The sequence below is a fragment of the Protopterus annectens genome, chromosome 6.part1 (assembly GCF_019279795.1).
Source record: "Protopterus annectens isolate FY-2018-M chromosome 6.part1, PAN1.0, whole genome shotgun sequence".
NCBI classification, from domain to species: domain Eukaryota; kingdom Metazoa; phylum Chordata; order Ceratodontiformes; family Protopteridae; genus Protopterus; species Protopterus annectens.
This window is the reverse complement of record NC_056738.1, coordinates 431,678,850-431,703,514: the sequence shown is the minus strand read 5'-3', so window position 1 is coordinate 431,703,514 and position 24,665 is coordinate 431,678,850. Positions and strand designations below refer to the sequence as shown.

The 24,665-nt window shown below is 37.9% G+C and overlaps 1 protein-coding gene across 1 annotated transcript in view; it reads right to left on the bottom strand.

Annotated features, from left to right (window-relative positions):
* The window catches only part of LOC122805613 (aspartyl aminopeptidase), a 1,034,351-nt gene that overhangs the window by 642,135 nt on the left and 367,551 nt on the right, over positions 1 to 24,665 (bottom strand). Inside the window, exon 6 of the mRNA XM_044075861.1 lies at positions 2,171 to 2,295. Coding sequence (XP_043931796.1) covers positions 2,171 to 2,295 — 125 coding nt within the window. The remainder of the gene's footprint in view (positions 1 to 2,170; positions 2,296 to 24,665) is intronic.

The following is a 24,665-nucleotide window of genomic DNA, read 5'->3' as shown; positions in this document are numbered from 1 at the left end:
GCTAGAACTGTTACTGCACGTACACATCTGCTATCAACCCTTCTTTATGCCTCAACCATCTTCATAAACCTAAGCAAATCAAACCTCAATAAATTAACTAGGTGCTACAATAACATTGCCAGATTTGCCACAGGATCAGCTTATAGAACCCATCACTGCCTTAACCTTCAATCATTAGACTGGCTTGAACTACCCTATCAACTGCAATATAACCAACTAATAGTTGTTCACAAAATCCTCTACCAACTAGACAGTACACCCATACTGAAAAATATTATTACCCCCTACAGTAACCTAAAATCCCTATGCTCTTCCAAAAAATTGCTAGTGAAAACTGTTAAAACCAACAATTCAGCTGGTGAATCACTTATTCTCCAACTCTGCCGGTAAAAACTGGAACCTACTTCCTGCTGAACTCACCAATGACCCCTCCTTATCCCAATTCAAAAAATCCCATAGGAAATACTTAAAAATGCAGTGGCTTTTTGTCCCTGTACAAACCCTGACTAACCCCCACTCAAACATAATTCATAAATGAGAACCTCATTACAGGAATAAAACTCTGACTCTCAAACTGTTTAAAATTCTGTATATCACCCACCTACTGGAAAGATATAAAGTTAACACTACACCATGTATGATAACCACCTTTAATATATGTTTTCCTTTTTCAAATGAAATCTTTAACTATTTCTTTCTCAGCTACTTGCTTCCAACCTTTGCTGTGTATATGTGAGAAAAACATGTATCTGTGTGTACATATCGTTAAACAAATTTCAGTTTTGTGATAACTCACTGTAATCATTTCACTATATTTACACTTGTTTTTGCACATTTGGAGCTTTTCTCCCCGGGCCTCTGCTGAAAATGGACTTGTATCCAACCGGACCTTCCTGGTTAACAAATGTAAAATAAATAAATAAATAAATCAGAAGAGAGATTAGATATGCAACTCATAAAGACACAATGGGAGGACATATGTATGGCTTCCAAATTTGCAACAAAATCTAAAAGATTTAGGACTTTTGCCTGGAAGCATTTGCATAGATACTTTTATACCCCAAGCAGACACCAAATAATTTTTTTCCTCAAGTAGATGGGAAATGTTGGAGATGTGACAGGGAAGAAAGAGGTACCTGGCAGCATATGCTCTCAGAGTGTAATGACTTGACAGACTTTAAAAATTCCCTACATAGTACTCTGTCAGTAATACGGGACGGGCAAAGAAGTGTAACTGAGGAAATTATTTTTTGAGCTAGGATACAGGATCCAAATTGCCTAGACATAGTAAGGCCTTATTAATTTTAATCATGGTGGCTGCCAAAAAAAACAGTTACTAGAAAATAGAAATCAAAACCTAAACCAACTATACTTGAAATAGTGAATACTGTAACAGGGATAAAAGAACAAGAAGTGGGATCCTTAGAAAAAGGTAGGAGTAAACTACACAGAAAAAACTGGAAATTGTGGAAATAGTACATTAAGAGAAATGTTTGGAGGAGGAACAAGGTTTAAGAAAAGTCTGGAAATTATCTATTTACGTTATGTTACTTTGATTATATGATATATATGTTATCTATAATGTCTGTAAATGTGGACTTGTTACAGTTTGATTACTTTTATAAAAATCTTAAGTTTTCCTATGTCACAAGTGATAATTTAATAAAGGTGATTAAAAAAACAATACCAAATGGCAATATAGAAGCCTAAAGCCAACTTATCTCCCATTTCGGAAATGGGGTGCACATACCTATCAAACACAGTAATTCTCTAACAACCTTTAAAACCAGTCTGGAAGACTGGATGGGGGAATCACAAATTTTCAACAAGAATATGTGGAGAAAGTCTGCCTAATGGGGTACACTGCTAGTCTTCCACCAGTACTGGTTAATGTAGCTGAGCCTCTTGATGGTCTCCTTTAGTCAAAAGCTTGGTAAGAATTTATGAAACTCTAAGGAAAGATTGGAACAAGGATATGGGGCAGCAGCTTGGGGTCAAGCACTCAAAAACTGACTGACACTGGATCTTTTTTCTGTTTGCATTTTTATATGTGCATCCACTACTTTATTATTAAGCAGTCAAAAAATCCACTGTTGAAACACTGTGTAAAAATAATCTAGGAGTTTTAGTAGCATAAAGCAGTTACTAGTGTTGCATTAGAGATACATACAAGTGATTTTCCTTATTTGGTCCAAATTTCTCATTGATATCCCGCTGCAGATGGATTGCCAGATGAGGGACTCTCAGGATAGGACGGTTTAGATGAACTAAATGGTGTTCCAGCTTGTCTTCATTCTACAATACCACCAAAAGAAAAAAATGATTAACTTCATATTTTATAAAAGAATCACTGCTCTGTCAGGCAGTAAAACAAACAAAGCATTTTATGCCCATATACCTTTTATTCCAAGGATTTACATTCTCCTGAACTACATTACTACAGCAGAGATGCTTACTATCTGAAATCCAAAATTTTGTAATTTTGTCATTATATTGAACCTGTAACCCTCAAAGACTGAAGCCAATATAATGTGCTAGTGTATATATGCAAGACTTTTTCTTCTTTCCTTATGGCTTCTTTAACACTATAATTATTGAAAGCCTTCCTCATCAGACATTAGTTGGAAGATTTACTGCAGTAAGCATGGTCTCTTAGGTTAACCCTCACTCACCAACCCCAAAGGCTTACTCATCTTTTTTATTCTTCCATGGATAGTCAAGTTATGATGGTACAGTCCAACACAAAATGATGAGATAGTTGGAATCCAGTTAAGTGAAGAGCTAGACTGTGTCATACCCTCTAAACTCAGCCCAGGCAGGATGTTTTACAATCCCCATCTCACTCTACGAGGTAAATATGCAACATTCAGCAGCAGATACAACTCCATGACATTTGCACTCCTCCTTCCTCTCACAGCCAAAGAGACTACCCAGCCTCCAGCATCTACAAAAGGAAAGCAATATCCCCAAACCACTACATTGCGTACAACTGAATGTTTTTTGATCAAGTCACAATATATTGCTAAAAAAAAGACTCACAAAACAGCAATCTGAACAAAGCAAGGAAAGTGGTCCTGCAATAAGCATGTTAAAGTCCATTCAGGAGTTTTCACCGTTTTTCTGTTTTGATATTTTTTAATTGATATTGTATGACTATCAAAAAACAGAGATTTGCTGATAGACACCCAAACACGTACTCAGTCCCATCAACAAGAAATGGAGAGTGATCACAATTTGGTTCATCATTCCTTCTTTGGCCGATCCTCTGATGACCCAGGCTAATGTACAAATCAGAGTACTGTAATAGGCACTTTCCACATACAGGCAAGCCAGTAGTGTATTCTGCATTTCAGGTCTTCTTTCTAATACCTAATCCTCATTTGCTTCCTGTATCAGTAGCATTCTAGTTTTACAGACAACTTACCTTTAATGATACAGTGGAGACATTATGGATACCCAGGGCTGTAATACAGCTCAGTGCAACATCAAGCAGTTATTCATAGAGATCACCACAATGATGAAGTCAGGATTACCATGACACTAAACAATGCACTGACCACAGATGTACTGCTATATAATCAAATGGCATACTGCAAATCCCAGTCTACCCCAGTCTGTGAGTAAAGTCATATGACCCTGCTACCAGACAGCAATGACAGTACATTAAATTGGACTCATCTGTCTGGGACTTGGACTTCAAGAACAAATAATGCATTATCTGCAAGTCAACATACAAGTATTTAATATATATTTTTACTCTGTGACTTTATGTGCTACAAGGGGAATTAGCCAAATCAACAAGTCCAATAAAATTTCACTTTAAGATCCAAAGGATATATACCAGAGGGCATAACAAAATCACTATGAATCATAACTAAAGGGAAAATTACACCAGTCAGGAAGGAAGCAAAACAATGTTGTGCAACAGCAGAGCAAAGGAAAGAACCACGTGCTTATGCATGAAGATGGTGTTCGGGCAACAATATTTGCAAATCCAGGTAGCACATTAATATGAGAATTGTGGAAAAATCACTTAAATAGAAATGCGAAGATAACAGAAAGGATGGCAAGACAAAATGTGGAAATATAAGCCAGAAATACGATGTCTACAGCTACTGGATTTTAGTACAGTGCCATCCAGATCTTCTAAAATTATTCGTATTGCAATGTGTGGACTGCCCAATAAACCCATTCTTAATTTATTGTTGCCTTTGTCTGCACAGTACATGCTACTATCAGTATGGCCTTCACTCAGTGCAGGACAGCTGTTTTGCTGACACACATGGAACACTGTTAAATATGCACTTAATCACAAGCTGTAAACTAATTCCACTACTTGTGATAATGACACACACACACACTGCTAGGGCAAAGTACAACAATGCAAACTGGTCACAGATTTTGCAGTATTCTACTTCTTTCCAGGTCACCCACCATCTCTCTATTATTCTAACACACTTATTAAGAATAATAAACACAGACAATAACACATACAGCTGGTTTGGACTGAAACACTGCTACTTGCAACGACTTGTATACACTAATATATAAAAGTCACTTAGGTATATACTCTGAAGTCCAAGTACTACCCTCTGTACAGGCATTTTATCGGTTTTAGTTCACATGGCAACAAAGCAAAGAAAACAAGACAGCACTGAAATCTGCACTAAATATTTGTAGGCATTAAAAGAAAGGCAAGACACAGTGAAACGTCTATCTGACATCACTATGGAAAATGCATACTCACTAAGCCTGAGAAACGCTGAAGGATAACTATCATTACTTAGACTTTTGGTAATGCTGGCCAGGCACTAACAGCTACCCTTCCTGGCAGGCTTCCAGCACAAAGTTAATTGGGCCAAGACTTCAGAAAAAGAAACACTTTTCATAAGCTGAAAAACTTGCTTATCAGGTGCTGAGCTAAAACAAATGGGTCAGGGAAGCAATTTAATATACAAAAAACCATGCTGCTAACTTCATCTGAACCGTGCAAACTTTTAGGAACAAAATCAAAATCCATAGAATCAAGGACACTGTGTGCACATTTTAAGAACGTATGAGAAGTATTAGTTCCTCAATTTCCTAAATTCAGAATAAAGAGCACACCATAAGATTACACTGATTTTTCCCAACAAGGCTGCTGACAATGCCAATTAAAGAATCCCTATGTTAACAGAAGGTCACCAAACAGCCCAGTGTGTGCGTGTGTGTGTGTGTGTGTGGGGGGGGGCAGAATGATCCATGCTTTACTTTCAGACTAAAATAAAAGAACACAATTCTGATAGGAAGACAAAATTTTACAGTGTTATGTATTTTTACACATATGCATATGTACTTTTTGAGACTAGGAAAGTTCTGCAAGGAGTGGACTATGTAGGACTACTGTAGGGAATGCAATCACTAATTTTCTGATGCTTGTGCTATAATATTCAGGGGTGTAGGGGAGCTACAGCTGATACTGGTAGGAAGACATGGAACCAATCCAAGATGAGATACCCATTCAACAGTAAGCAATCGAAGTGAAGAAACAAAAATGAAAAAACGAAGGAGGAAAGATTATGAGGACTTGAACAAGCAGAGGTAAAAAACTACTGTACAAAAAAATGCCCTTGCCAGATTACTACTATGGAAATGCAACAATAACAGCATACTCAGACTGAAGTGGAATACTAAGCGGGAAGTCACATTTTTGAGAAGATTTAAAAAAAAAAATTATAGTGAACACGTATGTTCAAAATGCTAAGAACTGCACAAAAACAAATAAAATAAAAATAATTACAAAACTGCATTCCCCAAATGAAATGTAGGCTCACTCTAACTTTGTTGATTTTTAGTATTTTGCTCTGGATTGATGGAACTCATCTTACAGCACTTCAAGAATTATGTGGTTTTTCACATGGGTACACATAGATTAATAGAAAAGGAAATAAACCATTGTAAACATCTTTCGTTATTTTCATGCATTACACACAGATTTTCTTTTTAACAATCATTCACTCCAGTAGTACATAAACTGCTCAAGTTTTACTCTCCCTGAATGGTATCTTGCATGTATTGTTCCCTCAAGTTCCATTTACTTCTATGCAATTTGTTTCTTCCATTTTCTAAAGAATCCATCTCCAATTATTTTATTTTCTTTACAGTATTCAATACTTCAGTCGTGGTTGGTTTAGATTCTGATTCCTATTTTCTAGTAGCTGCTTTTTAAAAGGGCACCCAATAGCATTACTTAGTAAGTATTATATCTAGGTAATTTAGTTCCTACTCTGTAAGGAATTTTCAGAAAATGCCAACTTGTTACATTCAAAAACAAAAAATTCTCAATTCCCTCTCTTTTTCCTGTCACACTTCCAATAATTGTCTTCTACCCAAGGAAAACTTCTCAGAGTTCTGCTTCAGGAATAAAAAAGTTAAGCAAAAGCTTCTATGCAAAAATCCCAAATCTTCTGGACATTGGGCCATATAAATGTCCTCTCACTGTACCTTTGTATAATGCATTTCCATTCTCTTATATCAACCTTTTCTAACCTCTTCTGATTGTTCCTTATATCTATGTTATTTTATGTGCCCTGCTAACTATCCCTTTTAACAGCAGCTTCTGTTCTATACAACTATAACTCGAGTAGACCTTTCACTTAGTACTCTCCTATCACTTTTTCTGCTTGCACTCCAGTATCAATCCCTAGTAGATAAGGCAGTCCAAACTTCTGTTTAGCTTCATCCCTCCCCTAGTTCTTTATCTTGATTGGGTAACAAAGCCACAGCTTTCTTCCAACATACTGGTGTTGTCCCTTATTTAAAAAACACTGTTACACAAAATCTTCTAGATCTTTTCCTCTTTCTTCCCTCCTAGCGTCAAACTTCCATAAGAATACTATACATTCCTGGAGAACTCCCAATTAACTGATAAAACAGCACCATTTATATCTCACCCCTTCCCATCTTAGCCATTAATTCTTGTGACTCGTCTTCCTCCAACTTTGGCATAGTTAAGCCTTCCATAAATATGTCCATTTGTGCCTTTTGCACCCCCCCCCCGCTTCTCTGGTTTGTACAAGCTGTCATTGAATTTCTGCTACCACCTGTGCAGGGTCTCTGGCTATTCTGCTCATCACAGGCTCCCTACATTTAGCAACAGCTCTTGACTTTCTGTTGCCTAAGTCATTGTGCTAAGAGGTTTTTGTGCATTGCAGTTAACAAAAAAACACTTGCTTAACAGCAACCTTTCTAAACTCTGGCATATTATCCAAAAACTCCCTTATCTTCCCTTTACCACTCAGCAACTGTTCTACTTGTTCAGTGAAATTCTCCTTCTGCTGCAATACTTTAACATTTGAAAACCCCTCCAAATAATTCATATTCCTTCTTTCATACCCTCTTTCTCTTAACGCTACCATATTGATAAACTCAATTTTTCATTTTACCCCACTCCCTTACAAAGAAATTTGCATCCTCTCTAATAACTCTAGAATCATTTCCACTAGTCATTCCTTACACTCCTCTTTAAAAATAAACAGGAAAGCACCAGTGTTGCATTTTTACTTCAATACTCTGCATCTTTATCTTAGTCTTTATTGGTGCATGATCTGAAATATAGTTACTGGATGCATTTCAAAGCTTTCAGTTAAATAACCCCTCTCCTGTGAAATATAAATTTCTATCTAGTCTAGCCCAGTTACTGTACCTTGGGGAATACAGAAATTCAGTTTGAGTTTATGCTAGTAAATTAAATTTCTTCCATTCAAAATATTTGCATATTTCTTCAGAAAAAATGCCCTCTTTTGTTATATTTTCCTTTCTAGGTCCCCCGGCACATCCTCTTTATTGCAAATAAGGTTCCAGTCTCCAGCTATAATATATTCCTTCTAATAATATTCCTTGTTGAAAACTAATTTCTTAACAAATTCTCTTGAGCCTATGATAGTAGCTTTACGTGGTATACATGCACAACAGTGCAATAATCTTCCTTCCTAACATTTTATTACCACACATCTACTAGTATTTGTCTTTCTTTCCTTTTTCCATCACTAGTGGAGCCCATTTCACAGTCAGTACTATTGTCCCCCTTTTCCTTTGTCCCAGATTCTCTGCCTAATATCCATTCTAAAATCCTTTCCCTGACAAATTCTCATGCTCATTTCTACCCAAATTTGGAACCTTGTTATCTCTACCCTGTGGTAACCATTTAAAATATTGACTTGGAATACAGAGTCCCATAATGTGAAGACTGGATGGGCAAAGATCTGGGCTCACATATACTAAGTCTGAGATTGCAATTTTTCTTAATATTCCCTTTTCTCTAATGTATGCCAAACTCTGAGACATTATAAAAGTGCAAGGGATATACAGGGGGGCTTGTCCCATGCAAAAAACAAGTTTAAAGGAGAAGAGTGATGTTCAATACATGTTCTTCTCCTTCATTTTCTATCATTTTGTTTGGCTTGTTGAGACTCTGCATTGCCACTCATGACATTTTAATAGGGAGCTGCTTTCTATACTTTTTTTTAATCTATACCTGCAATACTATTTACATTCTATGATATAACTGATAAGGCAGACATTCTGATAAGCTATTTCTTTCACATATTCTGCATGCCAGTTCATTTGATTACACTTCAATCTTGTACTTTACACGTACATGTTAGTGTTTGTTAGGCTGATCTCTGTTTGAACTTGTGTCATACTTTCTCAGACTTTTTAAAAACACTCAAGAAGCAAAAAAAATAAATACATTTTCAAATCCTACTCTTCACAGCAAATAAAAATGTATATACCTTCCAAAAAGTGAAGCTACTCCTTCATACAGGGGCAGGATTTAATCAAGCTGGAAGTGCATGCTAGAGCCTGTGTTCCCTCTTGCCAATCTCTATTTTCCTCCCAAATGTGAAAAACAACTTGCAGGCTCTCAGTTAATTGATTTTTATGTATTTTATTTACTTTCATTTATTTATCTTTTGTTGACTGGGTTTGTCCCACTAGCAGCCTCTTTTCAGAGGAGACTCAATGTAGTATTTATAGTACTAGTCGACATTTGGCTAGGGCACTGGGGAATTTCCCCCTATTCTTTTCAATAGGTGCCAAAGGATCTTTTACATCCACTGTGCTACCACCTACTCGGGTAGATGGGGCCTTAGTTTAACATCTAATCCAAAGATGATAAACCCAAGAGTGCATTACCCCCTTGTGCTGCACTGCAATGTCAGCAGTCCATCTATCTGGTATGGGCATCAAGAGTGACTGCACTACTTCTTGCGCCACTGATACTGCTTCTTTTAGCCTTAAGAAAAAGTGCTCTCGCTACCCTTAAATGAATAAACTAAAGTGTGCACCATTATATTTAAAACTGAAGTACTAAAGGCTGCTGGAAATGCATGAACTTGCAAAAGTATTCACTTTCATCAATGCCAATCTTCATATTTTTTTACTGCACAGCTTATCAGTTCCCCTTTAAATACTGCTTAAATGTTATTTATACAAATGCATCAGAACTCATGGTTCAGTCATTTCCTGTTACTGCCTGAACCTCTAGAAAAATTATCTACAACTGCAGGCCTTTGTTGATGGGAAATATAGCCCATCGCTTTAGAAACGTACAAAATAGTTCTTTTGAAATACAAGAAAACTACAAATTGTCATGCTTTCCATTTTCTAGCATGTTTCATTAAAAAAGAAAAAAATCCTTTCTTGGCAATGTAAACCAAGAGCATGAGGCTATTACCAGCTTCTTCTTCAGCAACTAACTATCACCCACAAGATCTTGTATCATCCCACAAATACCCCCATACTCTCTAACCTTATCAACCCGTACAAAAATATGAGAACCCTATGCTCAGCTAATAAGTTACTAGTAGCAACCCTTAAATCCAACAATAAATCTGGTGATTGTCTATTTACTAACACCATTGGAAACTCTTGGAACAAGCTTCCTAATAAACTAACATCCCTGACATCCACTCCACTTTTCAAGAAGCAACTAAGAATCTTCCTAAATTCACAATGGCTATGCCCACGTACTAATTCTGACTGAAACACTTTTGACATGATCAACCTTTTGTAGTTTATAAGTTTCTTTTTATATATTGTGTTCTAACTGCTCTAATCTGTTTACACGTCAATCCTTGTATATATTAAGCTATACATTCTTGCTTATTTGTTTCATTTTTTTTGTAATTTTATGTAATATAAACCTAATTAAAAGGGTTTTTTATGTTTAATCAATTTTGGAAATTATCCCCTTATGTCTTTTCTTACTCATATATGTCAATTTGTATAACACTATTGTGAAGCTTTTCTCCCCGGACCTCTACTGAAAATGGACATATATCCAGTTAGACTAGCCAGGTCAACAAATGTAAAATAAAATAAATAAAAAAAAAAAATACTTTCACTTGTATAACAAAAGGGAAATTTAAAATACAATACACTTATAATATGAGTTATACACTTTTAGATAAACCAGCAGGCCAAGACCACAACATTATACTGCTTATATTCAGACTATTTAGTTCAGTATAAACTCCAGATACACTACATTCAAGATAAAAGTACTTTCTTTAACATACCTAGCAAAAACAGCAGTCACTAATATGACCCCCCACACCTCACATTTAAAATACTTTGGGATACTGTACAGAAGTTCTTTACAATATAACATTACATTTATTTCAAGAAATTTATTCTACATCTTCTTCTAAAAGCAAAGACAATTTGTTTATAGCTACCCTTCTAAACATTAATGAAGAAGTTATGCTTTAGAGTTCCCCACCACCACCAATTTGACAGTTAAACTTGCAGTCTTTAGCCACTTCTTGCAGAGGCACTGCATTCATGCCTACCCATATCATTTGGAAATTACACTTTACAATTCGTCTGTTTCATAAGTTCACATTATTGCTGGTCTTCTTTGACATCTGAGATTTTTCTAGTCAGCTCCTGGGCTTTTTTTGTCACTCATTTTCTTTTGGAACAACAGAAAAAAAAGTTTAATTGGCAAGTTCTCTACAGGCTTTGTTACTTTAAGAAAAATGGGGAGCAGAGTCCCCTACAGCTTACTGGTTCACTCTTTGCTGAGTGAACTTTTCTTTTTCCTGTGCCTGTTTCACATCCTAAAATGTCTTTCGACCTCCAGGAAAAATATTCTAAAGACAGATGGATAGGACAACTTGGATCATACACCTGCATCTTGACATACTCATGAGTGCAGTGATAAACTTGCATCTCTTTTGCCTGGACTGTAGAGCATTTGTGGACGGCAATTGCTCACCAGTGTCCTTACTTTCTCCTTCTTTCACGGTTTTGTCAAGAACAGCTCCTTCCGCTGGTATAATTGCATCTTTATTAACATAGGGCTTGCTTTTTTTTTCTTATGGCCAAATTTGGAGCATAAGCAAGATTTGCCCTCTCTAACAAATCCTGTTATGGAATACTAGTCCAGTTGCTTATCTGTACTTTCATAATTTTAATGCAGTCTATTCCAGTCCACTTATAGCACAAACTGTTATTTTTTATGCATGCTCTGTCTTCTAATTCTTATTTATTTATTTTTTAACAGTTCTTTTTGAGAGGCCTCATTCATACAGTCTTTCCTTCATTTCAACCTCTGATTTCTGCAGTTTAATCAGTTCATCTGTGTAGCTATTTAATGCTTCGTCCATTCTTTCCAGCTTTTTGTCATTTGATTTTAAAAATTCCATTAGTGTCTCACTTATTTGTATGTCCGTTATTCATAATAGTCATATTTGAGGCAAAGCCTAAATAGGTTCCAGTGACAGTCCATTGTAAAATGGAAGGGGGCTGTACATCGTCAATAAAAGAAGATTATTGTGACTGTTGAAATTGCTGTGTAGCCTCAAATATGACTATTCTGAATAATGAACATACAAATGTAGAACAGGGTGGTGTTTTTTCTCTGAATAATATTCCTAATTTGGGCGAATGGTTGAAAACCAGCGTCAGCTTGAATGAATCCATGACTTCTGGTTCTTCGAATGTAGTGGAGAAATTGAATTAGATTGTGGGTTACAGAAAATAAAAAAAAAACTACAACTTGATAATGTGTATTTTTTTAGAATGTACACAAGCAAATGTAGTCCTAGAAAGACTGCACATGTGGCGATATCTGATGGGACTAATTTCTGGATCGAAACTACATTCTGATCTTTTGGCCACATCTGATCCACATGGACAAGAATATATGGAACTGCTCTTTAAATATAACCAGAAACAAACTGATGAACTTATTACTTTTACATCTGGATTGGATCGAAGTATAAACAAAGACTTCCAATATTCGTCTTTTAAAACAGACTAATACACTAATCTTTCCTAGTATAGACAAGCAAGTCAACAGTATCAAAAATAATAAAATAAGAAAATTAGCCTGGGACAAGAAAGAAAATTTAATAATCAAGCCTACTCCCTACCCTCTACCTCTCAGGATTGGGAATTTAAATCTGTATTGCCCCATAACATTCTTAAGGAGGAAACTTATAACCAAATAGAGGAAGACAGTTTTTAGAGGAAGATGAGCCTCCTACACTCAGAGATCCGACAGACTGGCAGGACGGCAAGGGAGTTCCTCCAACCAACGCAACAGTGGAAATGAGGCAAGACCCCTTGGAGAGGTGCAGTGAGGGGTCAGAGGGAGTGGAACAACAGAGCAGGAACATGACTGAGATGAATACGGCTATTTTAACCACTCCATCCAAGAATCTGAAATAACGATTCTTGATACTGATTTCAGGTTACCTGAATGTAAAATAATAAAAAATATAACTGGGGAGTTCTCAGTGTTCAATTATTCTCATTATAAAGTGGATGTTGAATGTTGCAACTTACTTTTGAAAGGTCTTACATTTGTACTTAGCAAATAGGCTGATTTAGCATCTGTTCTAATGGACCTTAAACATTACATTAGGAAGCTAAACTTTAATTTATTGTTTCAGGGAACTGATTTGGCACTGACTCCATTGCACTTGTCAAGTACATTTAATCCATCTATACAATCCCTAATACAGTGTTATGTGAAAGTTTGTGAAATTGATATTAGAAACATGTTGAATACCAACAAAAGTAAACAAGTTCTGGATAAAGACAATTTGACACAAACAGAAAAGGTGAAATTAAAGGATTTGCAAAGTAATAAGAGAAATAATATTAATAAAACCTTATAAAGGAGGTGGTCTGCTTATAACGAAGAAGGTGGATTATGTTAAGAAGATGAAACCTATGAAAAAAGAATTTCACTTATTGAGCTGAACATGGCTTATAACATATGCATGAATTTACAAGATCTGCTCACTGATGGCCAGATTTCTACTGAGGACTAATTATTTAAATATGAGTAAACCAAAAATACCAACAGTGTTTGGGCTTCCTAAGTTACATAAAGACATTTACCAGCCACTCTTTCAATTAACAGAGGAAGTGAGGGACTCGAATACCCAGGCAATGGCTAAGTTTTAGACATCAAGCTAAAAAGGTTAACTGAACAAGAACTGTACATGTGTTGAGATTAGTGGGATTTTTTTCCCCCAGAAATAAATGGGTAAAATTCCATAAAATAATGAACTGTTTCTTTTTATCACATTGGATATCAAGGACCTTTATTCATCAATCCTACAGATAGAGGTTCTGCAGCCCAGCCCTGACTTGAAACGAGACACACAGGGGGACACCGGCTATCTTTATGTACTTTAGGTAGCCCATACAAACAGGGTACAAGGGGATGTTCAACAGTAAAATACTTAAATAATTCCTTGGTGATCACATTAGTCATAACCATATCCAACAGAAAGAATGCTAATCTCTCAATAATACCCGAAACTTGTGGTATAGTCAAAAAAAATTTGAATCACTCAATAACAAATACATTTGTTCCAAGTAGAGAGTCTTGTCTAAGACCACAATACCCCCCCCCCTTTATTTGCTGGGTGGATTTTGATAGATGACATCTCCCTTAATTCATGCAGAGCACATTGTTTACTAGGGGTTAAATTATAACACAGTTTACCATATTGTCCATTCAGTGCACACTGGATCTCCTTCTCACAAACTGCTACGAAAGTCTATAAAACAGGATGGATATAAGGAACTAAAGTGCTAGGTTTGTGAAACCCAATCACATCATTACTGTGTTCCGAAAACTGGCACCTCAAAGATAAACACCCAGGTATTAATGACAGAGTTTCACTTAAACCAGTGCTGAAGGCACTCCCACTCCAACATTAGTCTGCTTCAGCATATATTGGGCTTTCTCTCTTTAAGTAATTCTATTTCACAGCAACTGATTGGTTGCCTTGATTGTTAAATTTGTTCAGGTGCAGCACTGTTTAATAGGTCTGAAAAAGCAGTCTGAGGACTGTGAAAGTGCTTATCTTGTATTGTTGGTTGTTTTGTTTTAATTTTTTAATAAAAGTTTTGGTTTTGTTTGAGCCATGGTGATCATTCTTTTTGATATAATCCACCAATGCAGGCTGCTAAGGAGTTTCAATTGTGTAAGTCCTACAGCTAGCATTAAAAGATTGGACAACTGACTTTCTATGACAGGGGTTAGGCTTCCTCTGATAGGAGAGGCTTAGCCAATCCCCCAGAAAGTCAGAGGAGAGGATTCTAAGTTCTAGATATCTGCCAATGAGGTTTGTGCAGGCAAAGAACTAGTATGTCACTGAGGCAGTGTGAATGATGAACATTGACTAAATAACTCATTGGCCATCTCGCCTGCAACGTGAAAAAATATGGCACATAATCTCTGCATTCTCACACAGACTGCTCTCAGTGAGATACAGTTTAGAAATGAAATCAGGAATTCAAGCTTACTGACAGGTTCCCTATAGTTTCAGTGTAGCTGGATGCTGAATCATCAACACTTCCAGCCAGAACCTGAAGACACAATCTTCACAAAAATGATGATGTGGCAATGTGCAAAAGTGCAAGGTAGACTGTGTGGAAAAAAATGAGATTGGTTCAGCTTGAACTATTTTGAAGACACTTATCAGTAAAAGCATTCACACTGGAGTAGTATCAGTGGTGCAAAATTATGCAGTTTTTGTGAAGATGAAAAAATAAATAGCAGCAATAATAATAAAACAATAAAAAACTGACTTTGCTGTCAGTCTTTTCTTTCAAATAGTCCTTTTTCTGCCGCTATATTAAATGGTGTTGCCACTTTGACTTCCAGAGTTAAGTTCTGACATTACCAAATAAAATGTAGCGAACTGGTGAAAAAAGAAACTAAAAACCAACAAATTCACCAGCAGGACTAGTAGACACAAAATTTATTTCCAAGTTCAGCTAGGGTTACTACCTGTCCCACTTTGCGAGGGACAGTCCCTCTTTGGGCAGTTGTGTCCTGCAAAAAAATTGAAAAAATGGCAAATGTCCTGAGATTTTAGGACAAAATTATTTCCTATATTTCATGTAATGGTTGCATAAAACAGTTATTCTGTATCTGAAACACCTAAATGTTATAAGAAAGAGAATAAACAACTAAAATGCTACAAGAATAAGCTTTTATTTAGGCAACAAAGTGAAGTTATGTTCTTTGTACAGCCCGTAGGTATGTTTCGCCCTGCAAAATCTGACATTTGTACCAAAAATGTCCCACTTTGGGCATTTGAAAAGGTGGAAACCCTAGGTTAAGCGCTTTCATCAAAGTAAAATTGACTTCAACAGAACAATATACAAACAGTCATGTGGATTTAAATATATTACAGTAACAGAGGATAGGTTAAAATCCCACCAATCAAACGAAAATCCCTTGAATAAATTAATACTCTAAAAGGCATACACTGTAAAACCTGAACAATCCAATAAAAACATTTAAATGAAAAAATCACATTTTAAAATCAAACCCTTTCTGCTCTTTCTTTTAAAGCAGGCAAGATAGATATAAAATTATTTAATCCTGGACATAGATTAGCTGCCAAACGAAACTGCCACATCAATTCCCTTTTGTTTAAAGTGTTTTTCCAATTACCACCCCTGGGGTTTATTTCTATTATATCCAATATCCCAAACTTAAATCCAGAAAAATTAGTACATATCTTACTATGCCTGAATAAGGCATTAGTTTCTTTCGAATTCTTAATATCATATAAATGTTCATATATCCTGGACCTGAGAACCCTCTCAGTTTTCCCAACATAAAACCCCGGGCAGGAATTACACTTAGCCAAATAAACTATTTTACTAGTGTGACAATTACCCTTTTTAAAAAAATACTGTGTCCTGATTTGTATTGTCAAGTTTCAAACTAGCAACTGACAATATAAATCTACACTGTATACAGCAACCACAGGCTTTAGTAAATTAATTTGATTTTGCACTGCTTTTGTTCGTATTACCCTCCAAGGTAAGTTTCAAGCTGCGACCCACTTTAGTAGAGAAAATAGGTTTTTCACCCACTGCTTGTAAAATATTAGGGTCACCCCTAAAAATATTCCAATTCTTGCAAAGGATGTTTCTTATGTCATTATAATGTGAACTGTATTGCACCACACATGCCTGGGAGAAATTGTAGGAAGAACTCTCTGTTCTTTCATTATTTTTTGTTTTAGAAAGACCTCTACCTAACAAAGGTTGATATTTCGAACCCCACTCTCTCAAAATCTCTTGTAAAATACCCTCCACAAATTCCAGTGGATACTCTCTCTCCAAAAACATATTCTTAAGGTCGCTGAATTCTTTAATGACGTCCTCAAAATAAGAAGTCATTCTAGAAATTCTAATCGCCTGTCCCTTAACAATACTTTTTTTCTGGTATAGTGGGTGGTGACTTTGAAAATGGAGATAAGAATTACAAAAAGTTTTCTTTCTATGCACTTTAGATCTGAAACAATATACGTCCTTAATAATAGTGGTATCCAAATAATGGATTTCTTTCTCATTACATTCATAAGTAAATTTCAAATAATAAGAGGTGCTGTTTAGATATTCAATAAAACCAGCAATACTTTCTTTGGTACCCTTCCATAAAATAAAAATATCGTCCAGGTACCTACTGTAAAACAAAATATCCAAGTAGAACCTGCTTTCGAAAATAAATTCCTTTTCCCACCCTAGTAAAACAATATTTGCATACACAGGGGCACAGGCTACCCCCATAGCAACTCCCTTTATTTGTTGAAAGTATTGCCCTTTGAAAAAAATATAATTATTACCTAAAATCAAGGCCATAATTTCACAAACAAGCTGCACACGCTCTGAAGATAATCTAGAATGATCAAACAACATGTTTTCAAATTAATCTAAACCTTCCTCCCTAGGAATAAAGGAGAATACATCTTACACATCTATTGTCAAAAAAATCAGATCAGGATTGCATAAATCCTGCTTAATCTGTCCCAGAAAATCCCAAGAATCTTTAACAAGATGTGGCATACCCTCAACTACATGCTTGACCATCTGGTCCACAAACACTGCCAAATTGTGTGTTTTAGATCCCCCTGCTGCCACAATAGGCCTGAATGGGGGTGACAAAACATCTTTGTGGATCTTAGGGATGCCAAACAGGTATAGGTATAGGTACCTTGGGAAAATTATTTAATAAAAAAGAATGGACTTCCTGACTAATCCTTTGTTCTAATACGTATTCTTCCAAAAACCCATCAATACGCTGATAAGAAATGTTAATCTGATTCTTGGATACCTGCAAATAGCTTTCCTCCTGAAACAAAATAGCTTGGATAAGGTTTTTATAATCTTCACTGTCAAAAATTACAATCCCCCCTCCCTTGTCTGGGGTCATTATACGAATACTTCTATCATGTTTTAAAGAAAAAAGTAATTCTTTCTCTTTGGAACTCAGGTTAAAAAATACCTTCTTGTTGTTAGCCCAAAGTTGATACAACTCTTGTTTAACCAAATTCTCAAAACTAGCTACCAAAGGGTGTAAGGGAGGATTGAACACACTATTTTTTCTCAAGGCCGTAGATTTATGCCCAATACTATCAGTATTGTTACCAGGAAACAATCGAAAATTTATTTTCCTAGTAAACATGTGAATATCAAGCAAAACTTCTGCTATATCTGGTATCCTAGCAGGAACAAATTTAAACCCTTTAGAGAAAAGTGAAAAATATTCTTCAGAAATAACTCTATCTGTATAGTTGTAAATACTGAATCCTTTAGAGCTGCAAATAATACCAGAATGGAAAGAGTTCCCATCTAATACCTGCCCCTGCCTCTCCCCTTGTGGTATTGACCCCTGCGGGCGGGGTAATCGGAATTGTAATAATGTTGGACTCCTGGTTGTCTGTTCGCTATTCTTTCCAAGGGTCTTAGGGTGGGAAAATCCTCTTCTACATGAAAACCATCATTAAATGGTTGCTCAAAGGGGGTCCCATTACCAGTAGCTTCTGAATAACCTTCTGAATAACCTCCACCTCCTTGATAATTGAAACTCCCTGGCACAATTTCCTGGCTATAACTATCTATAAAAAGCCTGTCTGTGGGGTATACTGTTTTAGATTTATACTGTTGAACATCCCTGTTGAGCTTCCTTTTCTTTTTCTGAAATTGTATATTACACTTTTTTCAACCCTCTCAAGGACTTTAGAATACAATTCCTCATACTGAGGAAATAGTAAGTCTTCCAAAATGCCCTTGTTAAGTATTTCCACTTCTTTAAATAATTTAATCTTCATTTGTTCTTGAAAAACCAACACTTTATTAAGCAGTTCAATACCCCATTTATCAAACAGGTTGGTAAAATCTTGCACCATATCCATGTCGTAATATAACCCAAAAGGGAATTTAAAAACACGTAGTCCCTGAGGAACCACCTTCAACTTAACACATTCACTAAAATAAAACATTTCCATCTGCAAAGTCTTGAGTTTGTATAATTTTTTCTCAAACCCAAAAATCATGTCTCTAATAGATGTATAGTTCTTGTCTTGTTTCCTTCTCGGCTCACTGTGACTTTCGCCCCAGTTGTTGCCTGTTGTAAAATTAAACTATTTGTTTAAAAAGTCATGTAATTTAGAATTAGCCTCTCCCAAAGCCTTCGGTGAACTGGAAACACCAAAAGAATGACCAGCCTGTCTATTAGAAGCCGCAACTTCGGCTTCAAACCTTGCCTTAGGGGCAGAATGACAAACAGTACCTGTTTTGCTGTTCCCAGTGTTAGATAAGGAGTCCAATGCACTCGCCTGTATAATGGAGTGGTATATTTTGGAAAGGATGTGGAAAAGTTTGATAAATGGGGTATTGAACTGCTTAACAAAGTGTTGGTTTTTCAAGAACAAATGAAGGTTAAGTTATTTAAAGAAGTGGAAATACTTAAGGACATTTTGGAAGACTTACTATTTCCTCAGTATGAGGAATTGTATTCTAAAGTCCTTGAGAGGGTTGAAAAAAAGTGTAATATACAATTTCAGAAAAAGAAAAGGAAGTTCAACAGAGATATTCAACAGTATAAATCTAAAACAGTATACCCCACAGACAGGCTTTTTATTGATAATTATAGCCAGGACATTGTGCCAGGGAGTTTCAATTATCAAGGAGGTGGAGGTTATTCAGAAGGTTATTCAGAAGCTACTGGTAATGGGACCCCCTTTGAGCAACCATTTAATGATGGCTTTCATATAGAAGAGGATTTTCCCACCCTAAAATGCTCGGAAAGAATAGCGAACAGACAACCAGGAGTCCAACATTATTACAATTCCGATTACCCCGCCTGCAGGGGTCAATACCACAAGGGGAGAGGCAGGGGCAGGTGTTACATGGGAACTCTTTCCATTCTGATATTATTTGCAGCTCTAAAGGATTCAATATTTACAACTATACAGATAGAGTTATTTCTAAAGAATATTTTTCACTTTTCTCTAAAGAGTTTAAATTTGTTCCTGCTAGGATACCAGATAGAGCAGAAGTTTTGCTTGATATTCACATGTTTACCAGGAAAATAAATTTTCGATTATTGTTTCCTGGTAACAATACTGATAGTATTAGGCATAAATCTACTGCCTTGAGAAATGTGTTCAATCCTCCCTTACACCCTTTGGTAGCTAGTTTTGAGAATTTGGTTAAACAAGAGTTGTATCAACTTTGGGCTAAGAAGAAGGTATTTTTTAACCTGAGTTCCAAAGAGAAAGAATTACTTTTTTCTTTAAAACATGATAGAAGTATTCGTATAATGACCCGAGACAAGGGAGGGGGGATTGTAATTTTTGACAGTGAAAATTATAAGAACCTTATCCAAGCTACTTTGTTTCAGGAGGAAAGCTATTTGCAGGTATCCAAGAATTAGATTAATAAGAAGTTATGTCTTACCATAACGTTCCATGTTAGTTGCCTTCTTCTCGCCTTCTTTCTTGCTGGATGGGTTCGGAGCCGATCCTCGGCTCCGACTCGGCCTATACTATAGCTCGAGAGCTATTTTTACCGACTCGAGGCAGCCCTATATCCCACAATACCATGCGCTAACTCCCCAGATCTCGTTTGGAAGCCAAGACATAGTATAAATAATAATATTATAATAATAATATTATAATCCTCTTTTACGAGTACAGATTACCTGCTAGTAACACTAAGGATACAAGGAAAAAACGCAACATATTGTATCTCCAGAAATGGAAGGACTCAGAAACCTCGAGTCTATCCAGGCTAGGGGCAGGAGGGAGGGGCCTTAAGAAGAAGGCGAAGAAGACAACTAACATGGAACGTTATGGTAAGACATAACTTCTTAATGTTAAGTTGTCATTCTCGCCTTCATTCTTGCTGGATGGGACAGCGTCCCTAGCATCTTAGTCCTGGGTGGCTCAATGGAACAGACTCCTGAGTACAGTGGAACCAAAATCAGCTCTATTTCTGGAGGCTAAATCAAGCTTGTAATGGGCAATAAATGCATGTTTGGACGCCCATGTAGCTGCTGCACAAATGGCATCTAGTGGTAACCTTGCTTGAAACGCCATTAAAGTTGATAGTACCCTGGTTGAATGAGCCTTAGGCCTAGAGGGAAGTTGCCTGTGTCTCAACTTATAGACCAAGGTAATAATAGATGTCAGCCATCTGGAAAGAGTAACCTTAGATACCGGAAGCCCTTTCTTACCTGCAGCATAAGAGAGAAAGAGCTGGTCTGACTTTCTGAATTGTTATGTCCTGTCTAGGTAATACCGTAATTGGCGATGAACATCTAATGAATGTAATTTTTGTTCAGCCCTGTTGGTATAGTCTGGGAAAAAGACAGGCAAATCAATGGAGTGGTTTAGATTTGCTTCCGATAACACTTTTGGTAGGAAGGAAGGGTTTGTTCTGAGAGTTACCCTGTCTTTATGAAAAACCAAATAAGGAGGACAGACAGACAAGGCTTGAAGTTCCGATACCCTTCTGGCAGATGTTATAGCTACTAAAAACAGCGTTTTCCAAGAAAGAAGTTTGAGGGAGCAAGAAGCTGCAGGTTCAAAAGGGGGAAGAATTAGTGAGGTTAGAACTAAATTCAAATCCCATTGTGGGGGTGGATCTTTGACTGGAGGTCTGAGCAAAAAGATGCCCTTGAGAAAGGCTTTACAGAGTTTGTGGGACATGATATTTGCTTCTGAGAGTCCAACATGAAAATTAGCAATGGCCGCTAATTGTACCCTGATAGTGGCCGATGATGACCCTGAATGAAAAAGCTCCGCCAGAAAGTCAAGAACCTCATGAATGGGTGCATGGAAAGGGTCTAAGGACCTAGTTTGTGCCCAGTGTGAAAAACGCTTCCATTTACTTGCATAAGTCTTCCTAGTATTGGACTTATGGGAAGCCAGAATGATATCACGAACAGGAGGAGAAATAAGGGGAAGCCTGGCTATGGCTGGAAGTGGAGCAACCAAGCTGTGAGGTTGAAGGAATGTAGAGACTGATGCAGCTTGCCCGTGAGGTGGGTCAACAGATCCGGAAGGGGTTCCAGATGCCAAGGCTGATCCAGTAGGTATTTGTGCAGGAACGAGAACCAAACTTGTCGAGGCCAAAACGGGGAAATGAGGATCATTTTGGATCTCAATGCGGTTGCTTTCTGAATTAATTGCGGGATCAATGGAAAGGGAGGAAAGGCATAAAGAAGACCCCAGGGCCAAACATGAACAAGAGCGTCTCTGGGGGGTTGGCCTGGTAGAGGAAAAAGTGTGAAGAAGTTGAGGCACTTGCTGTTTTGGGGAGTTGCGAAAAGGTCGCAGCAAGGCTGGCCCCACTTCCGAAAAATTCCGTCTGCTACCGCTTGATTTAGAGACCACTCGTGAGGCATGAGGATAGTTCTGCTCAATCTGTCTGCTATGACGTTGGACTTTCCGGGGATGTGCATTGCTATCAGAAACCGTTGAGATGAAATCGCCCATTGCCAAAGTCTGAGTGCTTCTCGACAGAAGGGGTAGGACCTTATTCCACCCTGCTTGTTTATGTACCACACCACAGACATATTGTCCATTTGAATTGCTATAGTCCCCGTGGGAAGAGAGCTCTGAAGGGCTTACAACGTCAAAAGCACCGCCCTCATCTCCAGGACATTTATGTGCAGGTGGCATTCTGACTGTTGCCAAGTGCCCTGGACCGTCCTGCCCTGATAATGCCCCCCCACCCAATCAGGGAGGCATCCGTTGTGACAGTGGCAACTGGAGGGGGGAGAACAAAGGGTCTGCCCTGAAAAAGCTGGGGGGAAACCATCCACCAGAAGAGATGTTTCTTGCAAGATGGGGTTATCAAAATGTTGTGGGTCATTGGTAGCTGTTGAAAGAACCACTGAGAAAACAGCATCCACTGAAGGAGCCTCATGTGGAAGCGGGCTAATGGAAGTAGAAGAATCGTCACCGCCATGAGGCCCAACACTTTCAATACTAGCTTGACTTGGACTCTGTTGGGCTGAAACAGGGGCTGAACATTCCGCCTTATGTCTGTCACTCTGTGAGGTGGTAATGTTGCAGACATTTTGGTGGTGTTTAATACGGTGCCTATAAAGTTTATACATTGACAAGGCGACAAGGAGGACTTTGCAAAATTTATAGAAATACCCAGACTGTTGCAAAGTTGAATAGTGTAATCCCTGGCCATTATGAGATCCTGTTTGGTGGTAGCGGAAATGAGCCAGGCGTCTAAGTATGGAAACACCTGGAATCCTTTCTGTCTCAGGGGAGCAGTGACCACTGCCAAACATTTGGTGAACACCCGGGGGGCTGTGGTGAGACCAAAGGGCAGGACCCTGAATTGAAAATGACTGACTCCCAGCTGGAAGTGGAGAAACCTCCTGGAGCGCCTGTGTATCTTAGGTTCATAGGTTCATACTAGGCTATCTGCCCTGGGGCAATTATAAGCCTAGCCCGATTCTGTATGGCTTACGCCACCCCTTGATTTGAGTATACTGTGCCCTTTTTAAGGTTTAGTTTACTGTGCCTCTGTCTAATAGTGACATGGGAGTAATCCCTGGGACAAACCTACGATCCCCCATCCACTTATCGAGATTCTTCTTGAAGAGATTCAGTGAGGTGCTCTGCCTCACATGAACTGGAATTCTATTCCAGAGCGAAGGGAGCCTCTGGGTTATGAACCTGTCCCTCCAGCAAGTTCTATTTATTTCTGTGCTGAGGTTCAAGTCCCTCGAGCGTGTGGCTCTAAGGGATTTAGATTTACTGAGGTGGAGCATGTCCATTAATTCTGGATTTGACATAGCTTTGTATGTCAGGCACAGATCGCCTTGAAGTAGGCGGTATGCAACTGAGTAGAGCTGGAGTTTTTTTAACCGAGCAGCATATGGCATCTGTTTGAGACCCTTGATCCTCTTGGTGAGATACTTTTGGGGTCTTTCTAATTGCTGCAGGTGTCGGGTAAGGTACATCCCAAAAGGGGCATTGTATTCTATGATGGGCCTGATGAGGGATGAATAAAGGGGCACGATTACCTCTCTTGATCTAGATGTGAAACCCTTCGTGATGAGGTGGGCTACATAGAAGGTCTTTCTAACCACTTTGGCAATGTGGTTTTCAAAGGAGAGATTGCTATCAACTTGGGTCCCCAGGTCCCTAATAACTTTCTCTGTACTTAATGGGTTTCCGCCTATGTGGTAATTTGTGGGCACATTGTTTTTGCCAAAGGGTATGACTATACATTTTTTGGCATTTAGCTTTAAACCATGGAGCTGGCACCAGTTATCTGTCTCTGTGAGACCTTTTTGAAGGATGTTTGTGTCAGCTGGAGAGTTGATTATGGCGCCCAGTTTGCAGTCGTCTGTGAACTTGGTGATCCATATTCCTCCCACGTTTGCCTGTACCTCGGAAAAGTATATACCGAACAAGAGTGGTCCCAGGACAGAACCCTGTGGGACGCCACTTGTGACCGGTTTCGAGTCTGACATCTTTATATGGTAGTACGCGTCCTGGAGGTCTAACTAGCACATCCAGTTGTCTCTGCCCAAAAAGGGTAGAATGGACTGCAGTGTTACCATCTGAAATTTTGTCTTTAGTACAGAGTTGTTTAACCTGCTGAGGTCCAATATGGGTCTCCATTCTCCTGTCTTTTTTGGTACCAAAAAGAATCTGGAGTAGATTCCGGATCCTAGCTGATCTGCTGGGACTGCCTGGATGACTCTTTTTTTCTAACAGCTTTTTTATTTCTAGCTGAGCCTGACCCCTTTGGGCGGGTGGTATGTCTGGTAGGGGTTTTGGCTGTACGGAGGAAAGTGAAAGGGATTTTGTAAC